The sequence below is a fragment of the Choloepus didactylus genome, chromosome 6, assembly GCF_015220235.1.
Source record: "Choloepus didactylus isolate mChoDid1 chromosome 6, mChoDid1.pri, whole genome shotgun sequence".
Taxonomy (NCBI): Eukaryota; Metazoa; Chordata; class Mammalia; order Pilosa; family Megalonychidae; genus Choloepus; species Choloepus didactylus.
The window spans coordinates 53,078,169-53,092,509 of record NC_051312.1 but is presented as its reverse complement, the minus strand read 5'-3'; the positions used below and the strand labels follow the sequence as shown (position 1 = coordinate 53,092,509).

At 34.8% G+C, this 14,341-nt stretch overlaps 1 protein-coding gene across 1 annotated transcript in view; it reads right to left on the bottom strand.

Moving 5' to 3' along the window:
* The window catches only part of CCDC34 (coiled-coil domain containing 34), a 33,092-nt gene that overhangs the window by 16,636 nt on the left and 2,115 nt on the right, over positions 1–14,341 (bottom strand). The window contains exons 2-3 of the mRNA XM_037838838.1: positions 10,934–11,072; positions 4,902–5,009 (exon numbers count right to left, since the gene is read on the bottom strand). Of these exons, the coding sequence (XP_037694766.1) occupies positions 4,902–5,009; positions 10,934–11,072 (247 nt within the window). The remainder of the gene's footprint in view (positions 1–4,901; positions 5,010–10,933; positions 11,073–14,341) is intronic.

Genomic DNA, 14,341 nt, shown 5'->3' with positions numbered 1-14,341 from the left:
TATATATCTGACAATGGACTTGTAACCTGAATATATGAATTCTTACAACTGAAGACACACAACCCCTCCAAAAAAATGGGCAAAAGACTTGACGCAATACTTCACAAAAGAGATGCAGACATGGTCAAGAAGTTCATGAAAAGATGCTAAAGATCATTAGACCTCAGGGAAATGCAAATTAAAACAATGCTACACACTCCCTAGAATAAAAACAAAAAAAAAAATTGACAATACCATGTTTGGAGAGGATGTGGAGCAACCAGAATTTTCATATATTGGTGATGGAAATGTAAAATGGAACAAATACTTTAGAAAACAGTTTGGTAGTTTCTTATACAGTTAAACACATACTTATCACACAACCCAGCTATTCATCTCCTTGGTATTTACCCAATAGAAATGAAAACAAACGTCTACAAGAAGACTTGTACATGACTGATGATAGAATTTTATTCCTAATACCGTAAAATTGGAAACAACCCAACTGTCCATCAACTAGCGAACAATTTGTGGTATATCTATAGAATACAACCCAGCAATAAAAAGGAACATGCAATAGCAGAACAAATTTAACAACTAAAGAAGCCCAGCACAAAAGAGTCTATACGCCATGAGACTATTTATATGAAATTCTTAACAAGGCAAATCTAATCTACAGGGAAAGAAAGCAGATTAGTGGTTTCTTGGTACTGGGGCTGGCTGGGGACAGGTGAAATGAGTGCAGACTGCAAAGGGGCACAAAGAAACTTTTTGGGATAATGGAAATGTTCTGTTATCTTGGTTGTAGTGGTGGTTACAAGTTAGTCAAAACTCATTAAACTGCATTTTATTTTATGAAAACTATAGTTCAAAGTTGATTTTAAAACATCAAACAGGCTCTCTATAGTACGCAACCTAGAGAAGACAGAATAATGCCTTTAGTTAACAAGAAGAGAACAGAGTGACATTCAGAAAAAAGTACCAAGAAAGCGAGTAGCCAGTCCCTCAATGGCTTCAGATTTTTTGGCACTCCAGTTCAACACCAAACAGAGACCACAACAATAAATCTCCCTTTTCTTAAAATGGTGCTCTAAGAGAATCTTTGTTTCTTGTAACTAAAGGAGACTACTAAAATCTTCTGAATTTCCATTTTGGTCCTCAAATAATGCCTAGCACATTATTCAACATTTGTTGAATGCATAAATGATGGGAGACAGAGTTATGAAACATAGAGTTTGTTGATCTGAACCGATTTTTTTACATTAAAAAAATCAGTTCCTGTTTTGAGAACTAAAAAGCAATTTTTATTTTAAATAATTTTAAAGCACTAAAATAAAAACGCTGTACAAAATATTTGAAAACACACTGTAAAAAACAAATCGAGAAAGTAAATTAGTATGACAACACAGATGTAAGATGACCAAATAAGATAAACCATTTATTTTTAAAGGACTTAAAAATTTACAGTCATATTACAAAAAACTAGCTTTGCTAATGGAGACATAAATCCTTTTTGTCTGACAGAACACAGTGAAAGTGACTTGGAGAAAATAACGGTCACAGATATAACTAAGATGAGAATGAAGCTAGAGGCAGTGGAGGACCACACACCACGAAATGTAAACAGAGGAGGAAAAAACTAGATGCCAGACAGGAAGAGAAGAACCAGGAGAGCAGTCTTTACAAATAGAGGTAAATGTAACTGAAGCTGAAATAGGAAATCTGATAGGTTTTAAAGAAAAAAAATTAGAGTAATCAATTATTCCTTAACATGCACAAGAATTCTACAGAATAGGTAAAATTTAATTTCTCCGGATTAATTTTTGCACTATTCTTAAACTCATCAAATTTTGCTTTCAATAATTAGAGATTTATGTCAGGGCAAGCCATTTCCCTCCAAATGAAAAATCTCAAATAATTGAATGAGGTCTACTGTCACTAATTAAACAGAGAATATATCATCTCCCAGCAGTATCTTATATTCTTAGATAAACAATATCTATGTTTGATAGGCATGGTAAAGTTAGCTTAATGGAGTTAGAAGATAAGACAGGCTTTTAGAGGAAAGACGACTATTCTGCACATGTAAAACTACTTTGTTTTATAGTTATAAATTTCATTAAAGCATCACCCAAAGTTTTGTAATGGGCACAAAGACATTTTGATTTTGGCATTAATTCATAAAAAACCTTTTTTGTTGTAGTATGGGATGAAGCAAACTTAATATAAAAAACAATAATTTATTTCTGAAGTAAGAAATATGTACTTTTATGGTTATAAAACATATGAGTCTAACAAATTTCCTTCTTATCATACCTTGATGCTGAAGCTATGTCATCTTAAATTTACTGAAATGATTTACATTAAACAGTACTCAAATTAGCACCACGGTATTAGAGTCAATAGTAGTGAAAGACAAAAATTAGAATTAAAAAATAAAAAATTTTGTTCTCAGTGTAAACATCTGTCTAAACTTATAAAATTAAATTATAATAATAAAATCAGTACCCGTCTAAAGATGTAAAAAAAAATCAAAACAGAAAACAAATTAACAATTGGATGAGTATTTTTAAAATTTCTAATTTTTGATCCAATATAGGAATATATTTGATGGATTGAGTCCTCTACCACGGGATTTGCCCTTGGGAAGACTTGCTGCAAACGAGAGGCTAGGCCTCCCTATAACTGTGCCTAAGAGCCTCCTCCCGAGTGCCTCTTTGTTGCTCAGATGTGGCCCTCTCTCTCTAGCTAAGCCAACTTGAAAGGTGAAATCACTGCCCTCCCCCCTACGTGGGATCAGACACCCAGGGGAGTGAATCTCCCTGGCAACGTGGAATATGACTCCTGGGGAGGAATGTAGACCCGACATCGTGGGATGGAGAACATCTTCTTGACCAAAAGGGGGATGTGAAAGGAAATGAAATAAGCTTCAGTGGCAGAGAGATTCCAAAAGGAGCCGAGAGGTCACTCTGGTGGGCACTCTTATGCACAATACAGACAACCCTTTTTAGGTTCTAATGAATTGGGGTAGCTGGTGGTAGATACCGGAAACTATCAAACTACAATCCAGAATCCATGAATCTTGAAGACAATTGTATAAAAATGTGGCTTATGAGGGGGGACAGTGGGATTGGGGGGCCATGGGGATCACACTCCCCTTTGTCTAGTTTGTAGATGGATGAGTGGAAAGGTGGGGGAAGGAAACAAACAAACAAACAGACAAGGACGCCCAGTGTTCTTTTTTACTTTAGTTGCTCTTTTTCACTTTAATTATTATTATGGTTATTTTTGTGTGTGTGGTAATGAGGGTGTCGGGGATTGATTTTGGTGATGAATGTACAACTATGTAATGGTACTGTGAACAATCGAATGTACGATTTGTTTTGTATGATTGTGTGGTATGTGAATATATCTCAATAAAATGAATAAAAATAGCGAAAACAAATTAACAATTGGATGAGTATTTTTAAATTTCGAATTTTTGATCCAATATAGGAATATATTAAAATTGAATAGAAGATAATGTTCATTTGTCATTCAATTAACACATGCTTATTGTATGCAGAGTATTATGCTAGATCTTTTAATGGATCAAAAGTAATACAAATAATTCTTGTCCTTAAGGGTCTTAAAATTACTTCCTTAAGGAAAGTGAAAGCATATGCATAATACACAACAGCAACGTAATATATACATAATACAATGTAGTATATGATAAAATGCCATAAAAGTAATACAAATTACAAGGTTTCAGAGAAGGAAAGATAATTTTTAGTATGCAATCAGCTAAAGCTTCATGCAGAAAATGTTTTGAGTTGAATGGTAAATGGTAAGGCAGGGTAGAAGATATGATGAAAGTCCATGCTGACAAAATGTTATACATAAAAACACAGAAATGAGACACAGCAAGAACGGAGTGGTCTCAAAATTTCTCATGAACATATAATCCTGGGGGCTAGGAAGCATAATCCAAAACTTAAGACTTCTTTGAAATCTACTGTGTATCCTAAAAACAATATAAAATTTATTTTCTACTCCCATTACATATTTGTGCTTGTTTTAATATAAAAATAAGACTTTTCCTCTCAAAATTTTCCAGTAAAACAAATACTGCAAGAAGATATGCCATGATTACACTGTGTGTGCTCCCAAAAGAATACCAAGAGGAAGCAATAGCATAGATGAAGGGAGCAATGGGTAATTACGAGACATGGCTGAAAAAGAAGCTTGGATCAGAGAAAAGGAATTTAACCAGCCAAGAAAGAGTTGTTAAAACCTTATTCAGAGGACAGGGCGGGACTATGAAAAATAATTTTTGAATTGGGGACTTCTTCAACAAGATTAGTCTAGCAGAGATGCAGAGAGTGGCTTCATATTTTCAGCAAAAATTTGGGGGCATCTACTATGTGCCAGGTACTTATCTAGTTGCTGGAGAACTATTATGAAAGACGCAAAAATTCCTGCCCTTATGGTGCTTTCAAGGAAGGAATGACTACCAATGACAGAAGAATTCTGACTATGTCTGGGTAATGGAGAAAATATTAGTAATAACAAAGGAGTTAAGAGAACAGTTCTATGGAGGGAGAATGGGCAATAAAGTATTTTAGATTTGCAGTACCATACGTACCAGCAGACCTAATAGAAGGAAATCCAAGACTCCAAAAGATCAGGTCTAGATATACAGATTTGGTGACAGCCTTCAGGCATGCACTAGGGGAAGCCATATAAAGGGAAAGGGAGAAAAGTGATGGCAAAGGGAAGAAGACAGAGCCTTGATGAGGGCCCATGAGGAGCAGGGGAGAAAAAGGCAAACCAGAGAAAAAAGAATCTAAGAGAAATATAAGAAAAACCTTGGAAATGAGAGGTAATGGGAAGACTTTACAAACGAGGTATTAGTGTGTGTATTTTTTTTTCCTCCTTACCTGTTTGTTCTTTTTCTGAACCCATTCCTTGTGTTTTTCTTCAGCAATTATTTTCCTTTTTTCACGTTCTTCCATTTCTTTTCTTTTTTCTAGTTGTTGATTTAATTCCTAAGGATTTTATTTAAACAAAAAGCAACATTTAGTAGCGAGTACCAAAGTCACATTTTTTTTAAAAAGGCTGAGGTTAACCAAATTAAACAAGAATATAGTTTCTTTTATAGAAAACATACCATTAGTGGCACTAACTTACTTAAGTAACTAGTCTATGATGAAAGAAAGCACTAGTAAAAAGTATAAGTCATTTTTTAGAAATGCAAATAATTGCTTGGCAGCAAAACACTAGTTTCTTAGACTAAACTTCAGCTAAATTACCCTCATTGAAATCAACTTTCCCACATATAAATTTTGGCATCACTGTAAGCTATTGGCAGAAGCTCAAGAGAATTCCAACATTTTTTTTGAGTTATAAAAAGCTTTTATATTATTGGTGAAGACAAAGTATAGGAATTAAATAATCCCTAAATTAAAAATTTAATTCAGAGTTAGACCAAAGAAGAAATGTGAAGATTCCATTCAAATTTCTTTAGGGAAAAAGAATCCAATTTTTTTTAACTGATTTTATAGCTGCTGGAGTATAAAACAAAACCACATTCATATCCCAGATTGTTTAACTACCTTGCTGTCACTCGAATCTACACGTTTGGGCATTTCCTCAGTAGAAAGAATGTGGCGGGTATGGCCAAATAAAACTACAAGCTGAATGCCACCACTCTGTCACTCATCAGTTAAATTACTGCAATAGTTGAGAATGCTGTTCAAACTAGACTTCTAGGACTGTACTACCATAATTACTGGTTATTTTTCTTCTCTCTCCTTAGATAAAATCAGATATTTTTACGTATCTCCCACTGTCCCCACTCCTGACTTTCTCAAAGACCTTTCTACCTGGGGATGGGTAGTAGTGGGAAGGACATTTTTCTAACTCTCAGACCAATTCCGGTGTCATATATGAAGACACACCAAGAACATATCTTTTGCACTTTAGAACTGGTCCCAGGATTCCTGTCTCCCAAGACCTCTCATTCTAATTTTGCTGCATAGAAAATAGTTGCCCTCACTCACTCTGAAAAGTCTTCCAATTCTTAAACACTATACTCCAACAAGCAAAATAGCCATCTTGGGTAAAAGGATTCTTCACTACCACTGCAGCTGCTATTCCTTGATTACTCACTCAATATATATTTATGGAGTGTCTACTATGGAGCTAGCAAGAACTGAGAAACCGAAGATGAAATTTCAGAAGTCTCTGTTCTAATCTGATCTAATCTTATTTTATACGAAGAATTAAGTACTACATTGTAAAGTATTGTTCAGAGGAGGAGTTCAGAGAAGGAAACAGAAAGGAAAGAAAGCAAAGGAAAGGAGAGAAATAATGTAGACCAAGGTAGTCAGAAATGAGCATCACAGAACCAGAAAGGAGAGATGAGAAGAGTACGGGGGCAGGGGCAGAAGCAAATCAGATTATGGTGCTAACCAAATGTAGAAAGGTCTCTTGAGATAGGCAGAAAAAATTGAACACTATGAAGCAGTAATACATGACAAAAGCGATGACTTAGAACTCATGATGATAAAGGTTGAAGACTGCATTTGAAGGGATTAGAACTACTGTGAAGGAGACTGACCAGGAGTCAGTATATGAATTTTAAGAGAAAGGTCTGGACTTGGGTCAGGTAACAAGATAGAGGAATATGAATATAAATAAAAAATAAGACAATGACAGGCTAGATATAGATCTGACAACAATATATCCAATTTTTTCTAAAATAGTCCTGAGTTAATATAATTTTATTTTCAAGAAAATTATTTAAACATACAACTAAAGATATGATTATGTTTGTGTACCTTTTCAAGATTCTTCACACTGTGTAACTAAACTCAAAACTCAGAAAACAAAATCAGAACTTGTACTCCTATTTTATAGTTCATAAGTATTAGCTAATGTTGAGAAAGAGGTTAAAGAAGGAAGAGTCAAGAAGTGCCTAGAAGATACTACCACTGACCCAAACAATGCTCCAATCTCAAGAGATCTGTTCAAGCAATTTGCCAACCCAGAATACACATCGCATTCTGAGGTACACCTCTCCCTTCTCCAAGGCTGGCCCCTCTTAGAACTTCCCATCCTGAATGACTCCATCTGTTCACCACCAAGATGAGCCTCTTCTGGGACACAGCTGCAGCCTTCTTTCACATGGTCCTGGCATTGTCTTCTGGTTCACCACTGAATTTCAATAGAATTATAGCTATTTTGCCAAAGAGTAAATATTTGATTATAGATAACCAAAATCCACAGAACATCCTAAGCATGCATGCTTATTTCAATAACTTTTGCCTACTTTCAAAGAACATTTTACCATCAAAGGTAATCAGAAAACCGAGTTTTGAGTTTCACCAACTCTATATCCTGCCCTATTCCTTCATTAAGTGCTGATGAATGAAATGGCCAAAGGCAAGATGATGGGGAAAAAAAAGAAAAAAAAGAAAGAAAAAAAAAAAAACCTGGATTATTCACAAACTAGAAAACTTTTATAATTTAGAACACTGTACAAAAATGTTACAGCAAATGTTAAAAATTAGAATTAGCCAAAGGTAATAGAGATTTAGGGCAGTCTGCTAAAGAATTTCTTAAAATAATGATAAAAATGGAAATAAAATTTAAATGACCTACGAAACACTACAGTTTTTCATACAACTGCTGTGTGACATTTACCATAAGTATCATCTCAACAATGGTTACAAATGTAAAAAAGATTGTAAGTAGGTAATTTTGATGGGTTAAAAGAACTTTTTATCTCAGTCCCACAGAATTGTTTGAAACAAATCTAAATGTCCACTGCTGAAATTGAATTTATAAGTTAGTGGTGGTGATATTTTTAATGATACAGCTATACTTTAAATTTTCCTTTAAATTTTAAAGGAAGAAAATAAGAAAGGCAGGATAACTTCAAAAATAAATACTAAGCCTGATCCAGTTATTTCTAAAATAATTCTTTGTGTCACAAAAAAAGCAGTCAAATTGGAGTCAAAAGAACTGGGTTCCAGTCCCAGCTCTGCCACTAACTGAAACCTTGGCAAAATGATTTCCCTGGCACTCATGCATTTTAGCTTTAATAGGACCTGAAATGAATTGTTCCTTATGGTTAAAAACCAGTGATTTTAATGACATGATTTATAAACAAATTAAAGAATACAATAAATAAGGACAGAAAAAAAAAGGAAAGCATGACTTAGAAAATAAAACAAAGAGAGGCCTGAAAAGAATGTAAATCTCGTAACAACCCAAAATGAACTTACAATAATTGAGTAGTTGGCCTATGTATTACAATTTCCCTGCATAATTTATACTGTAGAGTCATGCTAAAATAATTGCTTCAAAGTGAGCAATGAAGTAGCCATAATAAGAAATGTCAAGTTAGAAATACAGGAAAGGTTTTCATCTCTCAACCAAATTATAAATTATAACATACTGTGTGCTTAATCATTTTGGTAGGGACTTTATATTCATTATTTTAATCTGTTCTCAAAATGCATCTTCATGGTAGCTACTATTATCTTCTTTTCACACATAATAATGACTAATATTTATTTAGCGCTTCCTATATCCTGGGCCATATCCTGATGCTCATTTCATTCTCACAATAACACCATGAGGTTAGTACTCTTCTCCCCTTTCACAGATAAAGAAATCGATACTCAGAGAGGTTAAGGATTTGCCCATGGTCCAAGTTTTAAACCTAGGAAGTATGGGTCAAGAATTTATACCTCTTTTAATGGCTGGTTCATAAGAGTTAAATAACTTTGTTAAAGTCACAGAGTTAGAAAGACAGAGGTAAAATTTCACCCTAGTTCTGTGTAACTCCAAAGCCCAGAACTCATTAACTTTCTGTAATTTAATCAACTTCTTTCTTTATATACTGGCTCTAAAAACAACTTGAAGTGACCCTCCTTTTCTTAATGTAACATGTGACTTCTAGCAAGGCTAGATATGAAGCCAAATACCATAAGAAGAGAATACAATATTGGTGCAATGCACATAGTTAAAATATTATTTCAGATATGTATGTATGTGCAAATGTAGGTGTTTGTGTGTGACATGAAACAAGTAGATTTCTCATTGCAAATCAACATTTTGAAAGTGACTCCACTAAATAATGGAATGAGTAATGTTAAAATTTGAGATTGAGATAAGTAAGAAAATCTGGAGTCCTAATAATATACATTAATTCTGAACATAAATGAAAAAGCTTTAAGAAAGCTATGAATATCAATGATATAAATAATACCAATAAAAACAAAACCAGCCATCTTTATACATTTTCTCACTTGATCTCACAAAAATCTTGTGACATAGGTATTATTTTCTCCCTTTTGTACAGGTGAGGAAATTGAAGCTTAAAAATTTAAATAGCTTACCTAAGATTACCCAGCAAGTAAAAAGGCTGGAACTAGGACTTTTATTAAGTCTGCCTAACACCAAACTGTTAAGGTCTTTCTCAAGCACTGTGGAAACAAGTGCTACTATTCTCACCACGCACTTTTCCAGGAATAAATTTGTATTACTAGAATACAGAGTTTCATGTAATAGGGAAATGACAGAATGTACTAGTTTTTACAATCATTTGAATTATGCCAAGCTTTCTGAACATGTGATTACCTACCTGGTTAGATACCCATCCCAAAAGTAAACAACTAGCTTCAAAACTGATGTGGAAAATGTATTCCAAGGAAGGTCATGGATGTGAGCAAAGCTTTAGTCCCGAGGATTTTTATAGCAACACAGTTACTAATAGGTTAGAATAAACTTTAATATCAAACAACACTGAATCAGTTAAATGTATTTTAATATATATGTAAGAAATTTTAAACATACTTTAATAAAATATTATGCAGCCATTTAAAAACGATGCTGTAAAACTATTTAATAATATGGAAAGACATTAACAATGTAACAGGCAGAAAAAAGCAGGTTACAAAAGAGTTTGATACTGTTTCATTAAAAACAAGTATTCCCTCACCATCCAAATCTATTTAGTTCCTGTGTTTGGATAAGGACAATTCAGACAGAGTTCAGACACTGAGGGATACCAAATTATCCAAATCTGGTTGCTAAATTTTGGACAGCAAAGAATAAGAGTTCAAAGAGTGAGGAATTTATATGAAAATGTATCTAAAATGATTTGCTTTTTGAGTTTAGAAGTGAGAGTTCAGAGAGCAGTGGATAACACTCACCCCACTACAGCATAGGGTTTAGGCTTTAAAGTTAATATGTGAGTCAAAAATTGTCTGAAGTCAAAACTATCCATGAAAAAAGTATTAGTTCTCTTGTTTCAGTTGAGATCCCGATAAAGTAGCTGACTTATATATCATATTCGTGTTGTACACAAAAAATTCGTATTTTTATACACTGCAATCACACACACAGAAATGTCCATAAGCGTGTCAGGGAGTCACAGAGAAACTGGAACACCCAGAAAAACCAGCAGACGCCCATTTCCCAGCACATACTCACTCTAGGCACACGCACTTTGGGGTAGTAGACTCCTGTCTCTATTTCAATTTTTGTCTTCTCTCTTTTCTGAAAGTTTACTAAATGTATACAGTGGAATTTACCTTAGTTAATTGTGCATAGAATGAGCCCAGTGCATGTGTCTATATATATATATTTGTATATACTTATTTTTTTAATTTTATTTAGAAGAAAATTTGGAAGGCTATGTACCATAATATTAATAATAGTTATCTTCAAATGGTGAGATTAGAGATTTTAATTTTCTTAATTATGCTTATCTATATTTTCCAAATGTTCTTATAATAACATATATTATTTCTATAATAAGAGTTATTAATATTTATACAGTAAATTGATATAGCAAATGTTTTGTTTTAGGGGAAAATAACGTTAGCATTCTAATTTCAGTAGCAGCTCTACTTCATGAGCTCACAGACTAAATAAAAAGAAAACTGTCTAGTTTTACCTCTAGAGCTTTCTGTTGTAGACGGTCACGTTCTTCTTTTTCTTTGCCAACAAACCACACTTCCCATGGTGTCAGGCTGCTTTCTGGTAAGCGCACCTGTTTTTGTTCCTCTTGGCTATCTTCTGATTCAACCTCACCACTACAAAGAGAGGATTCTGTAGCACTTGTACATGAAACTCTTTGGCTTACTAGTCAAAATCACTTAACTATGTGTTTTTATAAATCAACATATATGAATTACTTTTATATAAATTATATATGAAAAATCGTGAAAAGGAGTCTAACATTCAAATTAGTTTACCCATCAAAACACCTTTGAATTCCTTCCTTTTCTAAAACTACATTATTTAAAACCCCACTGGGATAATCCACACCAATCCAAATGCCTCAATGCCAACAATTTTTCTTCCCTAAACATTTAATCTCTAGACAACTAATTACAACACATAATCCTGATCAGAACTTGGAAAAGACTTTTCCCTTCTCCTTCCCTCCTTCCTTCCTTCCTTTTTTTCTAGGACATTACTGAACAAATGGTTAGACAACAGTACTGCAACAATGCTAATTTCCTGATTTTAATAACTGTACTGCAATTATGTAAAAGAATGTTCTTGTTCTTAGTAAATAACCCCTGAAGTATTTAGAAATAAAGAGACATCATGTTGGCAATTTACTCTTATATGGTTCAGGAAAAAAAGAATATGTATACATACAGAAAAAAATCATAAAGCCAAAGGGTCAGTAAGTCTGAAAATGTTTTGAAATAAAAAATTACCAAAAAAATAAATCATGTGGCCCTTCGCTTCTTAAACATTTTGGTTGACTCCCTTTCTCTAGGTTCTTAGACAAGGCCTACAAGACACTTCACAGTCTGGTTGCCTCCATCTCCACCCTGCACCCTCTGTCCATCTGTTTCTGCTGGGTGTAAGGAAAAGTAACTACTTACACAAGCTAGTGATGAGAGAAGGTGGGAAGGGTACTGTATGTACACTGTAAGTATATACATAAAGAACAGGGAGACTTTGTCAGATATACAAGTTGCACAAAACAGGAAATTCTGAACCATCAGCACCGTTGGAAAGAAAGGTTGTTCAGAACCCAAAGCAGTTCTAGAAACCAAGTCATTCAGACTCAGCTCCTCTTTGTCTCTTTAACATTCCTGCCTCTAGCAAATAATTCCCTCACTGGGATGCCCCAATTTTCTCTACCTTATAGCTTCAATTTACTCGTGTTTTTCCTATTGCTGTATTTCTTCATTCATCCACGCCCTTGTGGAATCTGTATTCTACTGAGAAAGAGACAGTGTTGAGGTGTTGTTTAATTCTTAGACACGCCTTTCCTTCTCAGTCTTGCAGAATGACCTCATCTGCTCCCACACTTTGAACTCTCACTAGATGCTGATGATGATCAGATCAGCAATTCCAGGCTAGACCTTTTCCCTGAGCTCCAGACCTTTACTTCCAACCACCTGATATATCCACTTAGGTATCAAATTCAAACACTCTAGAACACAACTAATCATCTGCCACCACTAACCTTCCACCTGCTTCCCCAAGAAATATTTTGCTTCTCCTTTTATAATCCTACTTTAGCGATGAATACCATCATCTACCTACTCAAGTCGGAAACCCAGGAGATCTTTGACTCCTCCTGCTCCCCCTCCAGTTGTGATTCTGTCTACCTCTCATGCCTATATAATCATCTAGTCATGTCAATTCTACTTCCTTCAATTTTCTCAAGTCAATCTCCTATTCTCCAATCCTATAACCACTGTCTGGAAATAAGTTTCTCTCACTCCCATATTACTACTTCAAATCATTTTCCACACTGTTGCTAGATTCATCCTTTAAAGGCATCCTTCCATCATGTCACATAACCCGCCCCCCATCTCAAAATTCTTCAGTGGTTCTTCTGCCCACAGGATGAAATACAAACTCCTTAGCATAACAGCCATGAATTGGGTCTTGCCTATCTGTCGAGTCTCTCTTTTCATCAATGGCTGATCCAGGCTTTGCTTTTCAGTCATGCTGAACTCCTGCAGGTGGATGATTCTACCACCTCCTTGTGCATCTGCAGCTTTGCATGTGCCTGAAAGTCCTTTCTATCACCTCCACACACAGTCAGATTACAAGTTTAGATTTGGCACTAAGATAGCCTGGATATGAATTTGTGCTGGCTTCCTTCTATATAACCTTGTGCACATTGTTTAACTTCAAGCTTCCATTTTCTCAACTGTAAAATGAAGGACAATTGTAGCTACTTCGCAGGTACTATTGAATGGGACAGTCCAGGCTAACGCACTTAGTAGAGTTCTGGACACTCAGTAAGTACTTGGTATATGTAGATTAATATTATTTAATTAATATTAATTAATTAAATAAAAGATAACTCCTTCTCTCCCTTCAAAATTCAACTCAGGCATTTCTTTAATGCCTTGCCTTGGGTTTCCTGTCACTTGTCCATCTCTGCCACAGACCTTGAGTTCCTTAAAAACAGAAAACTTGTCTTAACTCATTTTTATTTCAAGGCCTAGCATAGGATCTAGACTATGACAGGTTCCTAAGAAATATTTGTTGAAAGAAGAAATCAGTGAGATTAATTTTTTAAATTATATTTTAAGTATTTAACTTCTTGTCTTAACAATTTTAACAAATGAGTTCAAAATGTTTGGTGTACATACTACAGCTCTACCCATAATCATAAAGAGGCTTGATAAGCAGTCATTTATGACCAACATATTTACTAAGGCATGGTTTTCCACATAGATATATATATGTAAATGGATATATAAAAACCAGAATAAAGTTGAAGAGATAAATAGCAGCCCCAAAAGCCTATTATAAACCTCCAGGAAAATACTTCTCATTATCTTGTCTGCAAAAAACTGAGCTTTATCTCAGTCCTGTGCAATATACTTGAAGGTCAATGCATTCTCTAAGCATGACTGAATTAACACCTAAAATACTTCTGGCTCATATCCACCATGTGCAGCTGATGCCTGAGTTTATCTCAAAGAAACCTTATCTTAATAGCTTTGCCAGTCAAATCACTGTGGCAGATGAAGGGTAGAAAAAAGGCATAAAATTCTTAGTAGCTCTTGGAGGGAGACAGAAGGTTTGTTCTTTGTTCCAGAGAGGATGCTCATAGTCCAGAAAACTAGGGCTGCCTGCTTTCCTTGGAAATGCCATCACCCTCCTAAGGGATCCAAAGCACTAAGTAAAGGTTAGAAGTAGGGAGGAGGATTGAGGAAGTTTTCTAAACACTAATCTTTTTCCAGAAAGTAAGTACCAGGTTTTCCGAAGCATTTGAAGACAATCACCTTATCTTATCTGTTTTCTAGGAGGTGGGAAATAGGCATTTATTCAGCACACTTGAATACTTGCCACACAGAAGTCCTGAGGATTCCAG